The following is a 22315-nucleotide window of genomic DNA, read 5'->3' on the forward strand; positions in this document are numbered from 1 at the left end:
TCTGGCCTTTATGGCTCCAGGCCTGCACAAGGCACATAGACACACGCAGGTAAAACCTCTATATGCATAAAGAAAGTTTAAAAAATACTGTATGGTGCCCCACAACTGTCTAAAGCTGGAGAGGGCTAATTCCCTGTCCTGTTAGTTTCAGGAATATTCTGTTCACTTTCCATCTCACTGCTGGCTGCCCCGTGGTCGACTGCTTAGTTAACCTGCAGATTCTCTTTAGGATATCAACTTACGAGTGAAGTGGCCCAACGATATTTATTACAGCGATCTCATGAAGATCGGCGGGGTTCTGGTTAATTCAACACTTGTGGGAGAAACATTTTATATCCTCATTGGTAAGTTTTTAACACTTTTCCTCCAGCATTTCTTAATATTAGCAAAACCAGCAAAAATTGAAATGTCTTACGCATGCCTATATCTGAAAGAGCAAGTGGCGATATGAGATGATGTTTCTAGCCTTGTAGTTATAGAATGTGAGGAATACAGAGAGGATCAGATGAGTGAAGAACAAGGGCTTAACAGGCCTTGTCTGGGGCTGTGGAAACTGCCAGATTGTCACACCTAACAGATGTCTCTCCATGGGTTTGCTGCCCACAGGACTTGAAATGGCCTAAACAAATGCTTTGCCATTTTATAATAAGCAATAGGGTGATGTCTCGGGTGCTTAGCCTGACTGTGCACTGGACCCATGTAGAATCACCTGGAAAGAGAGTCTGGGTGAGGGACCGTCCAGATCAGGTTGGTGAGTGTCTTTATGGGGAATTGTTAACTGAGGTAGGAAAACCCAGCCCGTGGCAGCACTGTCCCCTTCTTTTTTGTTGGGGTATGGTAACAGGCTAGGGCAGTATCTAAGACAGGTCTGCCACCAGGCTTGTGTTCTTAGCCATGAAACATTGCCTTTCTAGCCTTAAACAAACAAAAAACCTCCAGTCAGTCAAACTTAAGATAGCGTCCCTGCCCGCTTCACCCCGGCACATCCATGGAGGAGGAGGCTCCAGGAGAGTTCAGAGGTTTTTAGGATCCTGACATCCAACCACCAACGTCCCCCGATTCCCAAGAGAACTCACTTGTCACTCCGAGACCAGCAACAGACACAGCCGTGTGCCCGTGTCTCCAGTGCCGGCTGAAGAACACAGGCTGTACGTGTTTCCAATCCTCCTGCCACTGGCAGTGTTTTCTAGGCCAGCTGCCCCGTGCTTCTAAAGCTCCACAGCCCACATTGAAACGAGCCATTGTACGAGATGCAGATTCTGACCAGCATCCAGGGTACTGAGTCCAGCGGACTGCTTCAGGGAGCTAAAGGACAGGGCCCCTCTGGAATGGGCAGAGTGTGTAGCTTGTGCTGTATTCTTAAAGCTTTGGGAGGCTGGGAAGTCCAGAAGGGCAGGTTTCAGGGTTAGCAGCAGAACGTTCTGGCTTCTAGAAAGACGTAGCCCAAGTTGACAGTAATTGATAGCGTTATCTTCCCTCAGACTTTTAGTTCTTGAATGTTAGGAGAATTTGTACCATTACCTAGAACAGCAGCTCTCAGCCTGTTAGTCAAGATCCCTTTGGGGGTCACATATCAGACACCGTGCATATCAGATATTTGCATTATGATTCGTAGCAGTAGCAGAATCACAGTAATGAAGGAGCAATGAGATGACCTCATGGCTGGGGGCCACCACAACACGCGGAACTGTATTAAAGGCTCGCAGCCTCAGGAAGGCTGAGAACCATTGATGAGGTCGAGCTGCTTTTTGAGAACTGTTTGTTTCTCTCCAGGCTGTGGATTCAATGTGACTAACAGCAATCCTACCATATGTATCAACGACCTCATCGAAGAACACAATAAGCAGAACAAGGCAGGCCTGAAGCCCTTACGAGCCGACTGTCTCATAGCCAGGGCTGTGACCGTGCTGGAGAAACTGATTGACAGGTTTCAGGACCAAGGGCCCGACGGCGTTCTCCCCCTGTATTATAAATACTGGGCTCACAGGTCAGCCCCCACTCGCTTCTTTCTTTTGAAATTCCTTGAAGTCAGCACTCGAGTTTCTTAACAGGCAGGGCTGAGCACAGGTCTAGATAGTTACTTCTTAACCCTGATGGGAAAGCCCAGTGAGTACACCTGAACAAGCCGGCCTAGCAGGAGGAGGGGCCAGCATCCTGGGAGGATGAGTTGGGAGGACCGGGCCACTGAGAAGAGCTGGTCACTTTAGTGTGGATTGTGAGGAGGCAGGCACGTCTGAGCAGTAGATCCTTCTAGATCTCAAGGTGAGATCCCCATGGCACAATAGAGCCACACGTGCACCCAGCATCTACCAGATCTGTACTCTGGGACCAAGGCCAGCCCCACATGCTAACACTTGTTCCCAGCCCCCTCCCGCAGCTGAGGTGTGAGAGCCGCAAGTGTGTGAGACAAGCCTCTAACCTTCCAGACATCCTGTCTTCGAGCTTAAGAGAAGGTGGGGCAGCATCATAGAGTCAGTTCTCTTCTGTTTTCACGTGGGTTCCAAGGAGTGAACGGGGGTCACCCGGCTTGCGGGGCAGGAGCCTCACCGACTGAGCCAGCTTGCTCCTCCCTGCGTAGTGAAGTCCTTTCCTTTCTGAGTAGCTTATGTTCATTTTGATGAGCAGTCGATTTGGGTTATGACATCTCACACGTTTACAACGTAAATCCAACCCATGTTCACCGGCCCCCAGCACTCCTTCTTGTCTCCCCTGCCTCCTTGGCTTCCCTGTCCACTTTCCTGTCTCTCTGCACATGGAGTTAAGAGCACTCGGGGTGAGGAGAGGCACAGATCACCAGCATTGTGATCCGGTACTCAGAAGCCCCAGCCCAGCCCTGAGGCTGCCCGAGTAGGTATTGAGGTATTTTACAGGAACAGATAAGGTCAGAGGTCGTCACAGTAAGCCCTAGCCTGTCCCCAGAACCTATTCCCCTGTAATGGGAACTCACTGAGCAAGATGTTCCAGCCTTCCGTCGCCTCCTGTGACCCCGGTATTGGTGTGCTTCCTTTTCAGTGGTCAGCAAGTCCGCCTGGGCAGCAGCGAGGGGCCACTGGTGTCTATCGTGGGTCTTGATGATTCCGGGTTCCTGCAGGTCCACCAAGAGGGCGGTGGGGTTGTGAGCGTGCATCCAGACGGCAACTCCTTTGACATGCTGAGGAACCTCATCGTGCCCAAGCGACAGTAAATGCCGCCTCCACATCCCCAGACAGCTGGGGGTTGCCGCTGTGCAGCAGTGGTGGCGGCAGCAGCAGGGAAACTGCTCCCGGGATGTCCTGGGAGGTCAGAGCAGGCCTGTTCTGCTTGCTCTGCTGTCTCTGCCTGCCTAGGGCCTGGGAAACTCATGCAGTCAGACCAGCGCTGTTGTTAACTCTTTAGGTTGCGGGTTCCCCGCCCCCACCCCCGTCCCACCCCTGGGATTGGGTTTTTGATTTTTATCTCTGTGGTTTTATTGGGTGTATGAAGGGGCATCTGGTGAGGACTGATGGATAGGTGAAGAAGAATCAGTTTAGCTTAGGAGTTTAGTTTGCCTTGCGTGTGTAGAAGAGCTCTTCCCCACATGGCCTGGATCTGTGTGTACTGGGGGAGAATGGGGAGCAAGGGGGTGGGAATAGTGATGAGATTATACAGATACCCCAAGGAGTGAAGGCTGAGATTGTACAAATACCCCAAGGAGTGAAGGCCGAGATTGTACAGATACCCCAAGGAGTGAAGGCCCTTAGCCATCTGCTGTTAAAACGAGGGACCCCACAGTTCAGGTGAGTGCTGAGTGCTGTCCCAGAATGCACAGGCATTGACTTACACCTTGGGTTGTTGCTGGTTTTCTTAGTCAGGTTGGGCTTCTTGTAGTAGCCTGGAACACAGGATTGAAGGATGGCCGCAGAGACGCTGCTAGCCAGTGTGGTCCCCTTTCCAGGGTCAGATGTGTCACGTGTAGATGTTTAAACCATGATGGTAGCTTCCTTGGAGGCAGAGGCTTGCCCAGGCTGATGGAGATATGGGCTCACTGTCTGGCCCACACAAGGGAGGGCTCTTGGAACTTTTAAACCCATTTGTTACAGGCTCTGTTCGTTAGAAGTGGCTCTGCACCCCATCAGCCTGTGCCTCAAGCAGGAGACTGCAGCACTGTACTGTAAAGTCATGATTCTCTGCCCCCGATTTCCTAACGTCAGGAAAGAGACAGAGATTGGCACAAACTGCCATCAGTTTGGAGAGATATATGTGTGTGCAGTGTGTGTGTGTGTGTGTGTGTGTGTGTGTGTGTGTGTGTGTGTGTGTGTGTGTGTGTGTGTTTAAAAGGAGATGTTCAAAATTTGATGTGCTAAAAGTCTCCGTGGAAGAACAAAGGAGAGGAAGCCTTTCTAGGTTTGTGCTTCCAGATGTGCTCCGTGCTTTTCCATGTACCTCCGTCTCTGTGGAGCTTGTGAATCATACCATCGATGCCCAGCCTGAAAGAACCAGTTCCTGCTGCACTCCTGCTTCCTGCCACTTCCACTGAAGTGGGTGGAAAGGAAACGATGGAACAGAACACTTAGCTTTGAACAGGATCCTCGTCACAAACGAGTCCCATCTTTACCCAGCTTCTACAGTCAGGCCCACCCCAGAAAGCAGAGTTTTCAGTAGGGAAACCCAGCCACCTTCAGCCTAGCACAGACAGCCCCATTTGAACCAAAAATAGCAGGGTGAACTACGTTGAGGGAATGCAATGTTAAAAGAACTTGAAAGTAACTTCTCTGGCAAATAAGACTTTGATTATATCTTTTCTCAAAAGAAAAAGATAAATGTATAAATTTTAGTTCCGGTATTTTTTTTTAATTCATGCGAGTTTAAATAACACTGTTCACCACCCAAAATTACAAAAATGACGGGCCCTCGAGGGAGCATCTGTAAAATATCATCAAGAACGAAGATCTCCAGGCTCGCTGTTGCAAAGCTTCATCTCTCAGACCTTGTAATATAAGGCCGTTCCTCTCCCAGGGCCACCATCACTACATTTACATTTCTATGGGGGATTATTTAATGAAAAACATGCTATGTTTTAGGCTGAAGGCCTATTCTGGATAGTTCTGCTTTGGGGAAAAATGTTATCATTTAATTTCCTTTCTGTAAGTTAAAACTAATGAAGTGTGGTCCTGTCAGAGCAGACAGAGATGCTCGGGCATGCCGATTGGGTGTTCTTGCTTATGCAGACCTGGCACTCCTGGTCTTGAGAGACAAAATGGCCTGAAGCCGATGCTGCATCTCCCATTAGCCTGACTTTGCCTCACATGAACCAAAGACTTCAAACTCCACATCGTAGAGAGCATTCAGCTGTCGGAGGTGTGAAGGCTGCCACTGTACCTGCTGTGTGCATGTGTGTGTGTGTGCGTGCGTGTGTGCGTGCGTGCGTGCGTGCGTGCGTGCGAGTGAGGTGTTTACAGACTCAGCATCCCGAGATTTCCGGGAGCTTCACACGTCTCCTAACTTTACTGCCTCGTAGTCTTGAGGTGCGGCCACCTAACCCCGAATCCGCCTTTGCTGCAGAGCAGGTTACCCCAGTATAAACCTGCTTACAAATCTACCCCTGGGTGCTGGAAGGCACACAGAGCAAAAACTGGGTTTCACATGGCTCAGCTAAAGCCATGAGGGAGTCCGTACAGGGAGAACTGTGTCCTGTGGATCTCACCGTGGAATGATGGGACCCAGCGTGGAAGCAATGTCAAGTCAGAGGCTTGGACAAATACACACCCGTGAGGGATGACAGACTCTGGGGCTCCCCTATACCTAGCACTCAGTGTGGTAGTCCCCTGTCCTCTCTCGCCTGACGCTTCCGGAATGCAAGAGCGGAATCTTGGGGGCTTTGCTACCCTGACGTGCCAGAAATGGGACATTCTCATTCCTGGTTCATCTCTATGCATCTTTGAAATAAACCAAAATGTAAACCTTTGCTACTTTTTTATTTTTTTTTCAAAGAATCATCTCTGAAAAGAATTACTGTAAACCAATGCCTATAGTCATTCTACCAAAATAAACAGGATTTTCACCGTGGCTCAGACTCACTCTTCTTACCCCGGCTTCATTAGGAACGGTCGGTAGCTTTTGATTACACTGTTTTTATTTGATATTTAAACATGCTTCTATAACAGATCACATGTAAGAATTCAGGGACCTGGTACTTCATGAGCTTTTATGTATTTTCGGCAGAAAGGAAATCTTACTAGTGGGTGAAAAAAAGGCTCACAAAGGCTCAAAGCACAAACAAATCTTTTAACCGAAATGAGCGCCTGCCGACTCTGTTCTTTCAGGGTGTTTCCTTTGTGAGAACTGATCAACTTTCATTGAAGATGCTTCTGTCCCGAGATTTTTAATGTTACATGTCTCGCCTGTGTCTGGGATCAGCTTGCATCATGTGCTGTAGATGACCCAGAGGCTGCCAGACCACCTTACAGTTCTAATGGACTGGAACATGGGTAGATGTTTTATATGTGTAGCCTGTCTCACACGTGTGTGTGTGTGTGTGTGTGTGTGTGTGTGTGTGCACACACCCCACACCACACACCCCACACCCCACTATGGTTTAAGGGAGGAAGGCCTGGACTTCTGAAGGGTGAAGGGAGCAGGGTGGGGTGGGGACCCTGGCCCTTCCACCCCTTCCTGTCTCTGCAGAGGTATGAGTGGAATGGCTTTTCTAGAAAGGGGCTTCCAAGAACATAAAGAAATTCCTTTCCCAGGGAGGCCCTGCCCTGTGCAGGGCCAAAGGCTTGAACTGGCTTAGACTTCAAGTCCATTTATCTGGCATTTGTGACAGCATGCTTCATCTGGCATTTGTGTCAGCCCACAGGCCCACAGTGATATTTTCGTCGTCATTGTCGCTGTTTTGTGAAAGAGGGCACGCCATTATTAAAGTGCTTCGTCCTCCCTCAGATCAGAGCCTCACAGGGTTGAGAAAGGATACCAGGACAAAATCTTAAGGATGAGGGTAACAGTATTAGGTTGCCATGGTAACTGCTTGGCAACTTTCTGTGAGTCCCGGTAACCTCTGGAAGCCAGTTTAGCTCTCCCAGGAATCTTCCTTACTATTGTAGGCTATGAAAACTGGTGATGTCTGTCCAAATAAGGAAATGTTTACTAATGCACATTTTAATGTCTAGGAACACACAGACACCCTTATGTTTGTTTATGTTATCATTCATGAATCTACGGAGGGTCATCACTTCTGCCCGCCCCCGCACACACACACACTAATAACCTTTCCTATTAACCTCCTTTATGGTCCATGTCTAGTGGATACAGGTTGACACAAAAGCAGGTACGTGGAACTTTATTGAAAAATGTTGGTGCTAATGCTCACAGATCTTCCAAGAACTGTGGATTAATCATGAGACTCGTGAGCATAAAAGCTTGGCTTGTCGTGTGCAGACACTGAGAGCATCTAGTGTTGGGAGCAGGTGAGGGCTGTGAGTAGCTATCCTGGGACCCAGCGCCTCCCACATACACTCCTGGTCCTGACCTTACGGATGCTGTAGGGGATAAGCAGGGTCCTCACTAAGTGATGCAGAAGGTGGCCAACACAAAAGTTCACATTTTGGAAGTTCTTCAAGCCACTGATTCTAGACAGATTAGTTGTGGGGGTTTTGTCTTCATGTTGTTGTGTTTAATGCAGAACCTTTCTGTACAGGTGGGAAGAGCTTCCTGAAGTAAAGGGTTTTGGGTTGGTTTTTTGGGTTTTTTTTTGTTTGTTTGTTTTTGTTTTTGTTTTCCTTTTTCTTTTTTTTTCGGAGCTGGGGACCGAACCTAGGGCCTTGCGCTCGCTAGGCAAGCACTCTACCGCTGAGCTAAATCCCCAACCCCTGGGTTGTTTTTTTTTTTTTTGTTTTTGGTTTTTTGTTTTTTTTTTTTTTTTTTCCTTTTTTTTTTTTTTTTTTTTTTTTTTTGGGGTTTTGCTGTTGGTTTTTTTTTTTTTTTTTTAAAGATTTATTCATTTATTATATATAAGTACACTGTAGCTGTCTTCAGACACACCAGAAGAGGGCATCAGATCTCTTTGCAGATGGTTGTGAGCCACCATGTGGTTGCCGGGAATTGAACTCAGGACCTCTGGAAGAGCAGTCAGGTGCTCTTAACCGCTGAGCCATCTCTCCAGCCCCGGTTGGTTTTTCAATACAGGCTTTCTCTGTGCAGCCCTGGCTGTCCTGGAACTCACAGAGATCCTCCTGCCTCTGCCCCTCCCCCAAGTGCTGGGATTAAAAGCACACTCCACCACTGTAAACTACACCCATGTAAACTACACTTTTTAAAGAGGTAAATGGATGAGATCTTTCCTGTGTAGAGAAATTGAAAGGTTGCAGTCAAACCGGGTATTTATTGCTCAAGGCAGATGTCCCGGTCAGAGCCATGAGAAAAAAGTTTGAAAAGTGATTTTCTCTTTTTCTTTATATGTTTGCGTTCAAACTGGCATCCCCTGCCTGCCAGGCAAGCACTGGGCCACTGAGTCACACCCCCGGCCCTAAATAGTGACCCCAAAAAGAAAATGCACACACCCGTAAATAAACCGTAAATGTGAAAGAAAAGTAATGGAGTTTATTTTTAAACACTGCTGGTACGTTTATAAAAAGAGTCTCCATTCACCTGTTACACACATGTTCGTATGAAGCTCTTGCTGTGTAGAAAACGCTTAAATGTATACACCTCTTTCCTTACATCCCTTAAGCCTGTTTTTCTTCCACAAGGTGTGGTCTGCTCCGGTTTCCGTATTGCACATGCAATTTAACTAGCTTTAGTAGTTCCTACTTGCAAGCAAATACAAGCGTAGGACACGAGCAGGTCTGTGTGGGCTGGAGGGATGTGGCCAGGGAATTACACTTAACAGAGCCATTCTCTAACATGTCTGGCTATATATGTATATATATATATATTTCCTTTTTGCATTTAATGCCTACTTCATATTTCGAAGGTGCAACATGTGGGTGTCAACCAGAGTTCCTAAGGGCTCAGTTACGAGCGAGCTTGTTAATGTGCTTCTGAAGCACACCCATGTCCGCTCACACAATAGTCTTGCACGTTCGCCTCCTCAGCCTCGGCTTGTTGGCTTTTGTATTTTTAAAAGGATTGATTTTAAAATGAGATGCATGAGTTCAAAGACAGCAGAAACTGTTGTCTGCTCGTGGGACTTACAAGGATAACATTTTGCATTTACAAGTGTCCAGAAGGACTCCGAAGGGACTTTCCACCCTGGAACAGAGGACCACTGGGGGTGGGGGACGGGGTTGGGGCTTAAAGTGGCATCCGTCTGCCAAGCTGCATGCATTTCTTGAATCCCCATTATTGGACCTCGGCTTGATTGGCTTCATGGTGAGGAAACCAAGAACTCTGGAAATAGCAGTTTGAGGTCACAGGTTGACATCCGGATGCTCAGCCCCATAAAAACTGGCCCTTGGTGACAAGGATGGGCGTCAGTCCCTTCTCCCTGTCCTCCTCCAACTGGGTACCAACCCTCTACACCGGCATCTACGGTAAAAATCTAAAAGACGGCTGCGGAGTTCTATTAAAATAGTTGTCTCTGTATAAATTAATTTATATCGTGCATATACAGTTCGCCCCTCCATCTGCTGGACCTTGGGGGTGAAAAAGGAACCAGAGAAGGCCTGGTCTATGGCTTCTCCCTGTGGGCCGCCCTGCGGGACCGGCCCTGGCGGGTCACCTGCCGTTGGTGATGATGACCGAGGCGCCCAGGTAGTGTGGCCGGGGCGCGCCGGGCGCAGAGGCTGCGACAGGGCCGGGGTGTCGGGGCCGCAGAGAGCCGGCCGCCTCCGGAGCTCCGGGCGCAGCGCTCCCCAGCGGCCCGCGGCGCGCCAGCACGCGGTGGTAGTTGAGCAGCACGAAGGGCAGCTGCGCCGGTGCCTGCGGCTCGGGGGCGGGCGGCGCGCAGCACTCGGGGGGCGCTCGGGCCAGCGCCAGTCGGGCTGTGTCCCGGGACGCCTGGCGAGCCGCCTTGGCGGAGCCCAGCGCCGGCTCCTCGCGGTAGTGGCCGCAGCTCGGGAAGCTTGGGGGTGCGGGGTCCTCGCCGAACCTGCGCGCGGTGGCGGCGGGCGCTGCGGGGGACAAGGAGCAAGTGAGAGGATTGCACTGGGGAGGAAGCCGCACACTCAGAAACACGCCCATCCTCTGCTCTGCACTGAGCCCCACGCACCCTCAGCCCTGCCCAACCACAGGCGCTGGTGGCCTTGCACAGAGACGCACGCGCCCTCAGTCTTTCACAGAGAGCCACACGGTCCTCCTAGTTCCTGCACCGAGCCACACGTGCAGAGCCACGTGGTCCTTCTCTACCACGTACAAAGTCACAGGATCCTCCATCATACCCAGTTACACCCGCCCTCCATGGCACACAGAGCTAGCTATTTAGTCCTCCTACATCCGTGCCACCCCTTGTGTATTCCAGGCCAGCGCAGTGCAATCATGAGACATTGTTGGAAGCTGGGAGCTTTAGAGGAACAGGTGGGATTCATTCTGAGTAATAGGCTTAATGCAAGAGATACAAATACTCCAGTGTGTCATCAATGTTAAAAGATGCTTTAAAGCCACAGGGAACTAGTGGACAGCGGTGGAATAGAAGCCAAGCAGACTCTTCCTCATAGCATGGAGCCTACCCATTCTACTAATTCCTCAATACGGTGGGGGGTGGCAACCGCCCTGTGCTGTTTAGTAGGCCTGTAATTCAAAGTATTAACCATGCCCATTCAAGGAACTCCGACCTTTCCCATGAGGCCATTGTTTACTTTAATACAAAAAGACTAGTAAGTTGGTCACAAATTGCCTCAAATTAGCACCTTTAGTCCTTTTCCATGCCCCTTCTAATCAAATGTGACAGTCAGGCAGCTGGCCACCAACCATTTTTGCTTTAAAATAGTAACAAAAGTCAGATTCCGTGTGTTATATCATTGGCCAGTCCTCAGATACAAAGAAATATGTCTGGCTTCCGTCGATGTCTGCAAGGTCCTTCCCCTTTTCTTCCTTTGACTGAGAAGGACCCTTGCACTGATGAATGTTGGGGATCCAACCATCCCCAGGGTAGAATGATGGCTGCTGGGACAGGCTGGCGCCAAGGCAGGGTGGGTCCCAGTGGCTGGTTGGTCTCTTCTAAATTGTCTGCTTTTGAAAACAATGTTCTCCTTTTATGTCCATGAAGGCCTGATTTCTCCCATAATTGTCCCTCTGCTCAGATCTGGCCACAAAATGTAGACTGATCACAATATGGAGTCACATCCTCAGAGTTTGCACAGAAAGCAAAGCCAGAGAGGCAGAGTATGAGAAGAGGAGAGAGGGAAAGAGATCTGATTGTGTTACGTGAGTGGGGGGGGGGCCCACATTTCAGGGAGCTACTTAGTAAATGCTAATGATACTGTTTCCCCAGGCATAACATTCAAGTGTGACATTTACTCCCACATTAGCAGTTCCTGCAGAACTTAGTAGGTGCCACCTACTAAGTAGGTGCCCTACATAAGCTATGGTCCCATTTCACAGAAAGGCAGAAGCTTGAAGAGCCTGTGTTAATTGTTCTATGCTCATGGCGTCTGTCCTCAAGGCCAGACATTTCTACATTAGTTTCCTGTAGTTTGAAAACTGGTCTAGGAAGAGAACTAAAGTCTGTTGTCCACTCTGAGGTACGGCGAAAAGGCACCTCAAGGATGCAGCTGGAATGTGGTCAAACATGGGAGCTGGTTTGGAAAATCACTTTCGCCTCCCTGCAGAGTCACAAATGTAGCCAGAACTTATATGGGGACTGGGCACTCAGCTCCCCTCTGCTGTTTATACCATCTCCGGGCGTTCTTGTTCTGTGTAACTCACTCCCACGAAGCCGTGATTGGCAGGCAATAGGAAGCCTGGTAATCCCTACTTAGAAGCAGAAAAGGCCCGTTTGCCCAAAGTATGAGGATTCTTTTTCCATCTACCACCCACCGCTACTGAGGCTGAACCCCTGCCCTTCCCCTTGTGCAAATGGGACCCACCTTCATAGTTTGGCACAAGTCCATGCCGGGCAGCATTCACAGGAGACTCAGAAAGGTTTTTAGCTGGTGAAGGGCTGCTGGGCATGAGGGAGTTGGCATAATGCCACTGGCACTCGCTGCTGGCTGGCAGTGTGCTCAGGAAAAAGCGTGCCACCTCACACGGGGATCCTTGGGGCTGCCCGAACTTGGCGGGCAGTCCTGGCTTCTTGCTGCTGAAGACATGAGAGTCCAGGGGGAAGTGTCCGTAACGGTAGGAGAAGGGGAGGCTGTAGGGCGGCCCATATAAAAGGTCGCTGGCTTCTGAATGGAGCTGCTGTTCCGGAGGAGCCACAGCACTTGTGGGGGGACTCGTTCTCCAGTTTCCCGCCTGGCTGCACTCCAGTTTGTCCATTTGGAACGAGCTGTATTGCTGCAGGGCACGGAAGACAGATGAGAGGCCAAGGGTAAGCTACCTTCTAGTTGCACAAGACTGGAGCTTAGGGGGCCCAGCCCTATGCTGGAGCTGGCCTGACCCCAGTGTTACTGCGAGGTCCCTGAGTGGAAAGATTTTATTCTCCAAGATGACCACATACCAGATGGTTGTGGACACTTGCCTCCCCCATCCCCCAGAGCTCACTAATGACACATTGGAAGGGAAGGTTTCATTTTGATATCACCATAAGCCAACTGAGGTAGTGTACACTCAGCCTCCGAGCTGTTTGTGGGACCTTTTCTCTCTCTGCAAGGACACTCCTGAACGGGGGCTCTCAGTTCATGCCCAGGTGTCCTGCGCCCCAGACACATGCTGCCTCGCCCCATGTGCATGTTACCTGTGGGGGATATGGGTTGGTTCTCAGCTTTGTCCTCATCTTCGTGGTTTTGGGTTTAGCTGATTTCCTAGTTTCTTGTGAGGTAGACAAGGTGGTTCTCCAGGACTCCTGGGACTTAGAGGTGGATACCTGGTCCAGAGAGAGCTGAAGTTCCTTGTATTCGACCTCCCTGAAGTGCAAAAGTGGGCAGTCACTCACTCCCAGCAGCTCTCTCATGGGGGAAGAGCAGCTGCCTTTGCTGCATCCCCTGAGAAAGCTCCCCCTGCAGTCTCTTCTGGAAGGACACGTGGTCCTGACAGAGGCCACCAGCAGCTCCAGGGTGGGGACCCAGAGTTCTGAGCACCATTAGTGCTATTTGGCAAGGATGGAGGAACGTAATAAGCTCTCTCCAAACCCTTCAGCCCACATACATGTCCCGAGGACGCTCTTGACCATGGCAAGGGGTGGGCATGCTAACCAGGCAAAGGCAAAAGGTAGCAACCCCGATGACCTTCGTGACCCCTCTGAGTTTGCATGTTTGAGGCCCAGCTGTTCTCTGTTCAGGGGCCCAGAAGCCTGGTGGGATGCACCTGCGGGAAGCCGGCTCCTAAGCTCACCCACTCTCACATGGCCTCTGCAGACGACTTGGCAAAGTCACGTGCCCAGGGAGAGTTACTGCTAAATGCTGCCAGGCCTGGCTGGTGTAATTAAGGGACAGAGGCCTTTTCTCCTGTGTAGTCTGGCCAGATGATCCTCCTAAAACACGTAGTAGCCTGGTGATCCCTCTGTGAAAGAACCTGGGGTCTGAATCCTCAGTGTTCAGGATGCAAAGGAGGACCCTTCAGCTGAGGCTAGGGCAGAGAGGCGGGTGTAGGGTGACTGCTCCATAATAGCTTTAGTGGACACGCTGAGACACGCTCCAGGAAGGTGTACCTGTGACTTCTACTGGGCTAACACATTATCTGCATCTGAGTCCTTTGGTGGGGGAGAGTCGTGAGATCAAGGCTAGCCTGAACTAATGACAAGACTCTGTCTCAAGACACTATGTTTTTTTTCCAGTTAAACTCTGGAGTCTTTCAGGCACCAAATATTCAACCACTCTGGTAACAGAATATATGGGAAGACAGAGAAATGGGAGAAAGTGTCTGTCCCTAAAGGCAGAAGCACTGATGTGTGTGACTAACACAGGACATGAACCAACAACCCTCTTTGCACGCTGTCCCCTCCTGGACCCTTCTCTTGGGCTCAGTCCCAGGATCTGTTAAGCTATAATCCTGCCAGGGTTCCCTGCCATCCCTGCCACCATTCCCTGGCACACGTTAATGGTTGGGAGCTCCCAATCTACCAGATTATTCCAATAAAACAAAAAGGGAGGCAAACAGTCCAGAGAACAGGAGGAATGGGAGGGAACACTTCTTGGAGCAGTGTGAGAGGGACGGAGGAGAGAGCAAGGAGAGAAACAAATGCGGCTGACTTACGTGAGAACATAATTGACACTCACGATGCAGTGAGGCCGGGAGGAACGGCTGTTGTGCACCACGGTGGCGTAGCTCTGCACCCAGACCCAGCCGCCCAGCTTTGAAAGCAGCCGGTAGTATTTGGTGGTGACCTGGCCCTTCACAAGCACTGTAAGCACAAGGTGACATGAATCCTGGGTCTCTGAACCCTGCCCTAACCCCTGACACACACAGAGCCTTCCAGGGCAAAGGAAGGACCTTTCAAACTTAATGGAGTGGGCGGGCTTTCACCATACAAACATGTGTGTATGAACACACATACATATATGAAGGAATGTCACTTACAACTTTGCACAGACCCTGGAGCGGCCCCTCCCTTCCTGTTAAGAGCCCTGACTTAACAGTCACAGCTTTCATGGGAGAAAGAAAAAGCCCCCAGACACCACCAGTACCTGCAGAGTGGTAAGACCCGATTAACTTTTTAGTATCCAAAATGTCCCAATTATGTTTTAATCCCCAAGACCTTTAATGGGCAGAGGGACTTAGTCATTTAAACAGAACGCTAATTTTAGTGCATCCGACCAAGTGTCAGATTGGTGCTGACATTGGCCATCTGTCGGGACGTGTGTGTTCACAGAGAACTCACTCCCTACTCGAGTGCCATTTATACTTTCTTCCCAATTACCCATTTTCCTTGGGCTGTTAATTTCCTGTGCTGCTCATGTAAGAAAGCCCTCTGCTTAGTGACATGGCTCCTGAAAATTGGGCCCATGAGCCCACTTTCTATGCATGGGCGCAAACGCTGGTCAATGGAGCAGTCCCCCAAAGCCGCTATGAGGCCATAAACTGTCACTCCCCACCCTGCAGCCCTCAGGTAGGCAGATGGAGGGAAGGAAACCGCCAGGAGCTGCGGGTGGCCAGTGGAGAGCAGAAAGCTGAGTGAAGGCACGCCAGCTATTACATGCACACTCGTGCACATGCACACGCACACACATACACACACACTCACATATTTACACACACATACACACACACAGAGACACACACTCACACATAGACACACACTCACACATAGACACACACTCATAGACACACAGAGACACACACACTCAGACATAGATACACATAAACACACACACATACACACACACACACATAGACACAGAGACACATACTCACACATAGACACACACACATACACACAGAGACACACACACATACACACAGAGACACACACACATACACACAGAGACACATACTCAGACATAGACACACAGACACACACACTCACACATACAGACACACACAGACACACTCTAGAATATTTCTGCTCTTAAAGGCAGGGCTGGCCTGAGGCTCCTACTGGAAACCACCTCAACAGAGACCAGGGGAGAAAGCCAAAGGAGCTGAGGCTGTGATGGAGCTAGCTTGTGCTAAAGCACACAGACAGACAGACAGACAGACACACAGAGAGAAAGCAGACAGACACATAAACAGACAAAACAGACAGACACAGAGAGAAAGCAGACAGATGCACATTCAGATGGACACACACATACGTGCGTGCACACACACACACTTGAATACACAGATAGGCTTTACTTAAAGCACTCAGACCTAAGAGCTGTGCTCTAAGAGCGTGCATGAACCACCACAGAGGAACCACAAAAGTGAAAACTGAGTGAGCGCCCAGCTGACTCCTTGACTCAAAGGCTCTCAGAAAGAAAGGAAGCCACTGCATGGTGCTCTTTGTGTGAGACGCCCATAATGGGCAGATCCACAGGGCCAGAGCCCATGGGTGGCTGCCAGCTCCAAAGGAGGAAGAGCAGGAGTGACGGAGACAGAGCGGCCACTCTGGAGAAGCTGGCAGTGTTGGGGACTCACGGAAGGGTGTCAGCTGCATGGTGAACATTCCGAAACCCACTGAAAATGGCTAAGAAGTTGGGGTTTTCTACTATGTAACTCTTATTTAAGAAAAAGGGTGGCAAGGCATACCCGCTGAGGTGGTGGAGGCCTGCCTGGGGCTGGTGGCAGAGCTCTCTAGAGAGCACGGTCACTTGGAGGGACGGAGTAGGCAGGAATTACCCATGACTTAAACAGACCACCGTGCAGGAAGACGGGCTGCAATCCTGTTTAATGACCAAGAGCTTCTTTGGAGGGGCCTGTGTGTTCAAGGCGGGAGGTTGAGACTGTGGAGCTCCATGCAGACACTGAAATAGTTGCCCGGGGTTTGTGACCGGAGGATGCACGCGATACAGCAGAAAGAGAAGAGGCAAGACGCAGAAATGAGTGTAACCCTAACTGAAGAAAACGGGCCCGTGGGTACACGCCCGCTCAAACTTCGATCTTCTACCAGCCAGCCTGTGACTCGGTTTCCTCGTCGGTAGAAGGATAACCACAGTCTGTGACATACAGTTGCAAAGGCTAGACCTTTCCTGAGGAACTGCGGCCGACAGACGGGGCTCCGCGCGCATGCATTCTTATCTGACCTCGGCTTTTCATTTTCTAAAGTTCTAGCAAGGACAGGGTTTGAGTTTTCTAAGCAGAGTGAAAAATCAGGCGTTGTGTTTTAACATGGGAAGGTGTTCCTGTGGGAGCTGGGAAACAGAAGCACAGCTTACTCAAGGCGACGAGCCTTTGGAACATCTGCGGAGATGCATGCAGGAATGGACACAGCCGTAGGGTGCGGTGTTTTTAGTGCTTCCTTGCCTCACCTACTTTCCCCATCCCCATAACGTCAGGGGATGAGATGGCGCTTTCCCACCAGGTTACTCGAAGGGCCTGTACCCACAGGTCACAGAGGGTCACAGAGGTGTAAGGATGTCCCCTGTCCCCGCTACGGGCTGAACGGTGCCATCCAAACAGTGAGCCGAAACTCTCGCCCCTGGCACCACTGAACACGGCCTTTCGGAGACAGTGACTTTATAGAGGTAAGAACGGTGGCCCAAGGCATGGGCCCTGACCTGTTACGACAGTGTCTTTAGAGGCTGGTGGGACCATGGGAGCAGACACACAGAGGACTGAGCACCTGAAAGCATGGGGAAGATGCTGAGGAGAGGAGACACCCATGCTGACTCCCTGAAGAGGACTCGTGCCTCACAGCTGTGGAGAAATGAATGCCTCTTACTAGAGCTATCTGGGCTGAGTGGTTGGTTGTGGTCGCCCCAGAGAACTCATCTGGTCCCCACAGGGATCTAAGTGTCATGAACAGCAGCAGGGGGTCCTCAAGAAGGAAGTTATGTCCCTTGTGTAGGGTTCTAAGGAGCCAAACACAGCTAGGCGCTCCTGTGAAAGGAGAGGCCAAAGCCTTGGGCATGGGGCTGGAGGTCAGGGTGGGGATGAGAGGCTCAGTGCCTTTCACTCTTCACGAAGCAGGAGTGTGAGGGCGGCTGTGAGGTCATGGCTGTTAGTCCGGTCCAGGAGAGGCCGTACTTCTGTGTACAGGAGACTGCAAAACAGCTGAACAGCAGCCGAGGAGAGGAGGAGTCTGAGGAGGGACTGAGAATGGGCCCCGGGGCTCTGGGGCTGGCTGGTGGCTGCTTCCAGATGCAGGCACCTGCTCTTCTGCAGGAGATCTCGCTTAAGCAAAGCACACTCTGACCAGACATGGAATGAGTCAGGGGATTAATGTCACTCACAAGCGGCTCTTAGCTGAGAATGACAGGAACTGCCTGCAGAAATGCTGGCCACTTTTTCTTCTTTTACCCCATTGATGCAGAGGCATATGGCTCCCAGAGCACTCCAGGGCTGAAGGCCAGCTGGGACAGCAGCAGCCAGTGAAGTCCCTATACTTTCCTTTTTGAGACAAGGTCTCATGTATCCCAAGCTCTCTGTGTAGACGAGGATGCTGTGATGGGAGTCACAGGCCTTTAATCCCAGCATCAGAGACGGGGCCTAGCAGATTTCTGAGTTCACGGAGTAAGTTCCAGGACAGCCAAGCTACACGGTAATCCTCTCTCTGTCTGTCTGTCTCTCTGTCTGTATGTATGTCTCTGTCTCACAGAGAGAGAGAGAGAGAGAGAGAGAGAGAGAGAGAGAGAGAGAGCAAAGAAAGAAAGAAAGAAAGAAAGAAAGAAAGAAAGAAAGAAAGAAAGAAAGAAAGAAAGAAAGGAAAGAAAAGAACAATGTCTTGAACTTCTGATTTTACTGGGATTGGAACCCAGGACCTGTGATCCTGTGTTGCCTGCAGACAACTGCTGTCAGAGTTCCCTCCAGTCATGGTCAATATGTGGAAATAGGAAACTTGAGACCCCTGGCTTTCACACACACACACACACACACACACACACACACATACATGCACACATACATGCACACATACATGCACACATACAAGCATGCATTATACCTTTACATATGTGCATAAACATGTACATAAAACATACAACACAAAACACAGACACACATGCATATACACACACATACACACATACTGTTTCTAACTCCTCATCTCTGTGTAACAAGGGGCCAGGAGTCTGTCTGGTCATGGCAGGTCTCCCTGTGAACTTAGAGACCATAGAGCAGCCCAAATGATATTCTATTCACCACCCCCTGGTCACACTGCATGACCAAGAGGACAGTGCAGCCCCTGGATCTGCCAGCCACCTCCAAGGACACCAGCAGATGCCCTCTAGCATCTCTAGCTGACCCAGAACAAAAATACCCACCCAGGACGTGACCCAGGCCACACCTGGAAGCCCCCAGCATGGCCAGGCATCTGCATTCTGCGAGTACCTAAAACTTTCTGTGGGCCTGAAGGGGCTGGAGTGCAGAAGGACAAGATATTCATTCTACCTAAATTAGTCTCTGTATTCCTAAAGAAAAGTGCCAGTTCTTTACACCCTCTCCAAACCCTGAGGTACCAAAACTACCTCCATGGGCAAATCAAATCCTGTCCTCTATGCTAAAACAGAAGGAGTCTCCAGCATCCCAGTGGGGCAAGACTCAACTGCTGAACTTTGCTGGGGTTGGTCACAGGCAAGTGCATTCCCCTCTCTGAACTTTAGTATCCTTAAAACGAAGATCTCTCTCACTGGTTGGTAGTCTATTTAGTCCTCCTCCTTCTCCTCTTCCTCCTCTTCCTTTTCCTCCTCCTCCTCCTTCTCCTCCTTCTTTCTTCTTTTTATGTATGTGAGCACACTGTCACTGTCTTCAGACACACCAGAAGAGGACATCGGATCCCATTACAGATGGTTGTGAGCCACCATGTGGTTGCTGGGAATTGAACTCAGGACTTCTGGGAGAGTAGTCAGTGCTCTTAACTACTGAGCCATCTCTCCAGCTCCTCTACCTAATTTCTTAATCCAGTGCCTGGCCTTATATACACATTAAAGTTCCCACCCTGTTCTTGTACTAATACAGCTGGTATTCATAACTGGAGTTCAGATCCCATAGATTACTGGACCTCCAAGTTCACAGTCTAGAACCCAGGGCCACTGGGCATCATCACTAAGGCCATGACTGTAAGTGAGAAAGACAGTAGGGGCTCTCCTTAGCAAGGGGCAAAGGGAATTACACTGGACTTTATGATTCACATATATGCCAGCCCCGGGCAAGAGGTATGTCCCTTCCCTGTCCCTAGTGCCCCTACCCTGACCAGCTGCCCCTGGCCTGGTGGCTTGATACTCACAGAGGTGGTGTGCATAGCGGAGGTGGAAGGTGTCACAGCCATGCACGTGATGGTAGAGTGTTTTTTCAATCAGGTCCTGTGGCTCATAGCCCGTAAGCTCTGTCACCCTGCAGAAGGATGGTTGTTTCCATGAGTCAAGCTGCTCTTAGGCAATGTCCTTTAAACCAGTATTTGCTTTGCCAACTAATCAAGTGCAAAGAGGCTCGGGTGGGGTGGGAGGAGTTGGGGGGGGGTTACTGGTGTTGGAACGATCTTTTTACAGGAAGAAACTCTTTGAATCCTAGCTGGGGTAGGCTGTAGAACTTTAAGTAACAATGTTTCAAAACCACGGGCTAGGAACATGTTTGGGCTGGCTTAGCAATGGAACTTTCTTCGAACCCTGCCTATCTGTGGGCACTGAGGGAAAAGCCATTGACATTAAGTCGTGTGGTAGGGAAGAGCCGCTCTGTGGGCCTGTGGGGACCGTCCTTCCGACCACTTTGTTCTGTGTGTGGCCTACTGCATACAATCCCCCATTTCTGTCCTCCAGTGCTGGGATTATAGGCTGCACCGCATGCGTGGCTTTTGTACCTGGCTTCCTGGGGTCTGAACTCAGGTTACCATGCTCACACAGTGGATACTTTGCCCACTGAACCATCATCTCCCCAGCTCCTTCCCTTGTTTAATCCTAATGAAATATGCATCCCATAATATTTACTCTCTTACCATGGGATGTGCATGGTCTGGTGAATTAACTATGTGCACTCGTTAACTACACTCACGCTGTGTGTACCATGATCAGCTTCCCACACCTTCTGGTTATGCCAAACAGAAACTCCTCACCTTCAAACACCACCACCAGGCCTCCCGTTACAGCCTTTGTCTTCTACTGAGCTTCCTGTCTCCCTGAACTGTATGTTCAAAGTTAGAATGCTACTGTGTGCGGCCCTCTGGCTTACGCCTTCCTTCATACAGGAAGGCATGTTGAAGGTGCATTACCATCGGCAGCAGGTGGCAGGGCACTCCTTTCTGTGACTGAACACTACCCTCTCTTGGAGATACCACGCTTGGAGTTTGGTTTATTCCCGTCTGCTGGTGGGTACTGAAGCTGTTTCCACTTCTTGGCTCTAGGTTGGCTGTTTTAACTCACTGTTCCTACGTTGAGTACTGTCAGTCATGGTGGTTGGCCTGCCAGTCTTACAGGCGGGTGGTTTTACTAATGAGAATCATGGGATAACCGTCTAAGCCTGATATCCACGAAGGATTATCCACAGACCCCCCAGAACACAGCGCGATGGCCACAAATGTTCTGGCAGGGAAGGGAAGCGCTCACTCTCCTCAGGAGTGGAAGGCCTTCCCAGTGTGCCTGTGACATGATCCCTCTGCTCTCAACAAGTCCCAGACGTATTAATTTCTCACGTCAGCGCTTTGAAGAGAAATGGCTGTCAGCAACTAAGCTCTCATCAGTAGTACCACATTGGGCCGCCCCTTCCACGGGTGAAATTGTGTGTGGCGGGGCGGTATGGCTTCATAGACTTGGCACAACCAAGCTGGGAACTGTGTCCTTAGAAGAGGTAGGTGGCCCTGAGCATGTTGGTGACAGATATTTAAGAGCAGATGAAAGAGAAGAAAGGATTCTGAAAGCAGCGGGGAGGGAATCGGTTCAGGAGACGGTGGAGGGGCGGGGGCGGTAATGAAGAAGGCTGGCATTGAGCAAACTGCTCTGTTTGCTCAGGACTCTAGAGATTTCTCCAAGGGGTCACCTAAAACTGCAAGGGGTCGAGTCTAACTGGGTGAGAGGAAGGGTAAAATATACCTGGCTGACTCTAAAAGCAGCCCAGGTCTCTGGAGCATGAATGAGAGGGTTCTCCAGCCCCTGGGCCGTTGGGCTAAATCAGCCAGAGCACAAATGTGTGAGAAAGAATCAGAAACATGTGCACCATGTTCTCACCAAACTAATCAGCAACATTAAAAATTAAGGGCTTGGCGGGGTGCCCTCCTGGGTTTCTGCAAACCTCCAGTGTCTGTAAACCTGTCAAAGGGATGTACCACACCCCAAACATCGCTGGCCTCACCCAACCTTAGCCAAAGCATCAGCTACAGTTTCAAAGCGAATACCACAAACCCCTGAGGATCCAAACATCAGGTTAAGCTGAGTTCAGTTGTGCTGGGATTATACTGGGTGAGTGCCCAACAGCTGCCCCCTCCCCAAGACCCTTGCTCCTGTGACTTGGGGGACCTCAGGCCAACACCTTCTCTACCGTTGATCTGGGGTTGTCCCTCCAGAGCTGGCTCTAGCTCAGTGGGCTTTAAGAACATGTTGCTGCAACTATAGACAGAAGCACAAGCGACAGTGAGGGGTCCCAACCCCCTTAAGTGTCTCCTACACAGGCAGCCTGGCTTCTGAGCTAGCCTACACCCTTCCTTGAAAAGACCTCCCTACTTCAAAGTGCTGTGAGCTAGGCAACCGGAAAAGACTTC

At 50.2% G+C, this 22315-nt stretch overlaps 2 protein-coding genes across 2 annotated transcripts in view; one reads left to right on the plus strand and one right to left on the minus strand.

The window, feature by feature from the left end:
* The window catches only part of LOC116898967 (biotin--protein ligase), a 103685-nt gene extending 100044 nt beyond the window's left edge, over nt 1–3641 (plus strand). Inside the window, exons 4-6 of the mRNA XM_032900392.1 lie at nt 230–344; nt 1774–1987; nt 3013–3641. Of these exons, the coding sequence (XP_032756283.1) occupies nt 230–344; nt 1774–1987; nt 3013–3184 (501 nt within the window). The 3' untranslated portion in view covers nt 3185–3641. The remainder of the gene's footprint in view (nt 1–229; nt 345–1773; nt 1988–3012) is intronic.
* Nucleotides 3642–8536: 4895 nt separating this feature from the next.
* Sim2 (SIM bHLH transcription factor 2) overlaps nt 8537–22315 on the minus strand; it is a 39234-nt gene continuing 25455 nt past the window's right edge. The window contains exons 7-11 of the mRNA XM_032900393.1: nt 19856–19962; nt 14248–14395; nt 12791–12959; nt 11982–12390; nt 8537–10067 (exon numbers count right to left, since the gene is read on the minus strand). Of these exons, the coding sequence (XP_032756284.1) occupies nt 9673–10067; nt 11982–12390; nt 12791–12959; nt 14248–14395; nt 19856–19962 (1228 nt within the window). The 3' untranslated portion in view covers nt 8537–9672. The remainder of the gene's footprint in view (nt 10068–11981; nt 12391–12790; nt 12960–14247; nt 14396–19855; nt 19963–22315) is intronic.

Source organism: Rattus rattus, chromosome 4 (genome assembly GCF_011064425.1).
Source record: "Rattus rattus isolate New Zealand chromosome 4, Rrattus_CSIRO_v1, whole genome shotgun sequence".
Classification (NCBI taxonomy): domain Eukaryota; kingdom Metazoa; phylum Chordata; class Mammalia; order Rodentia; family Muridae; genus Rattus; species Rattus rattus.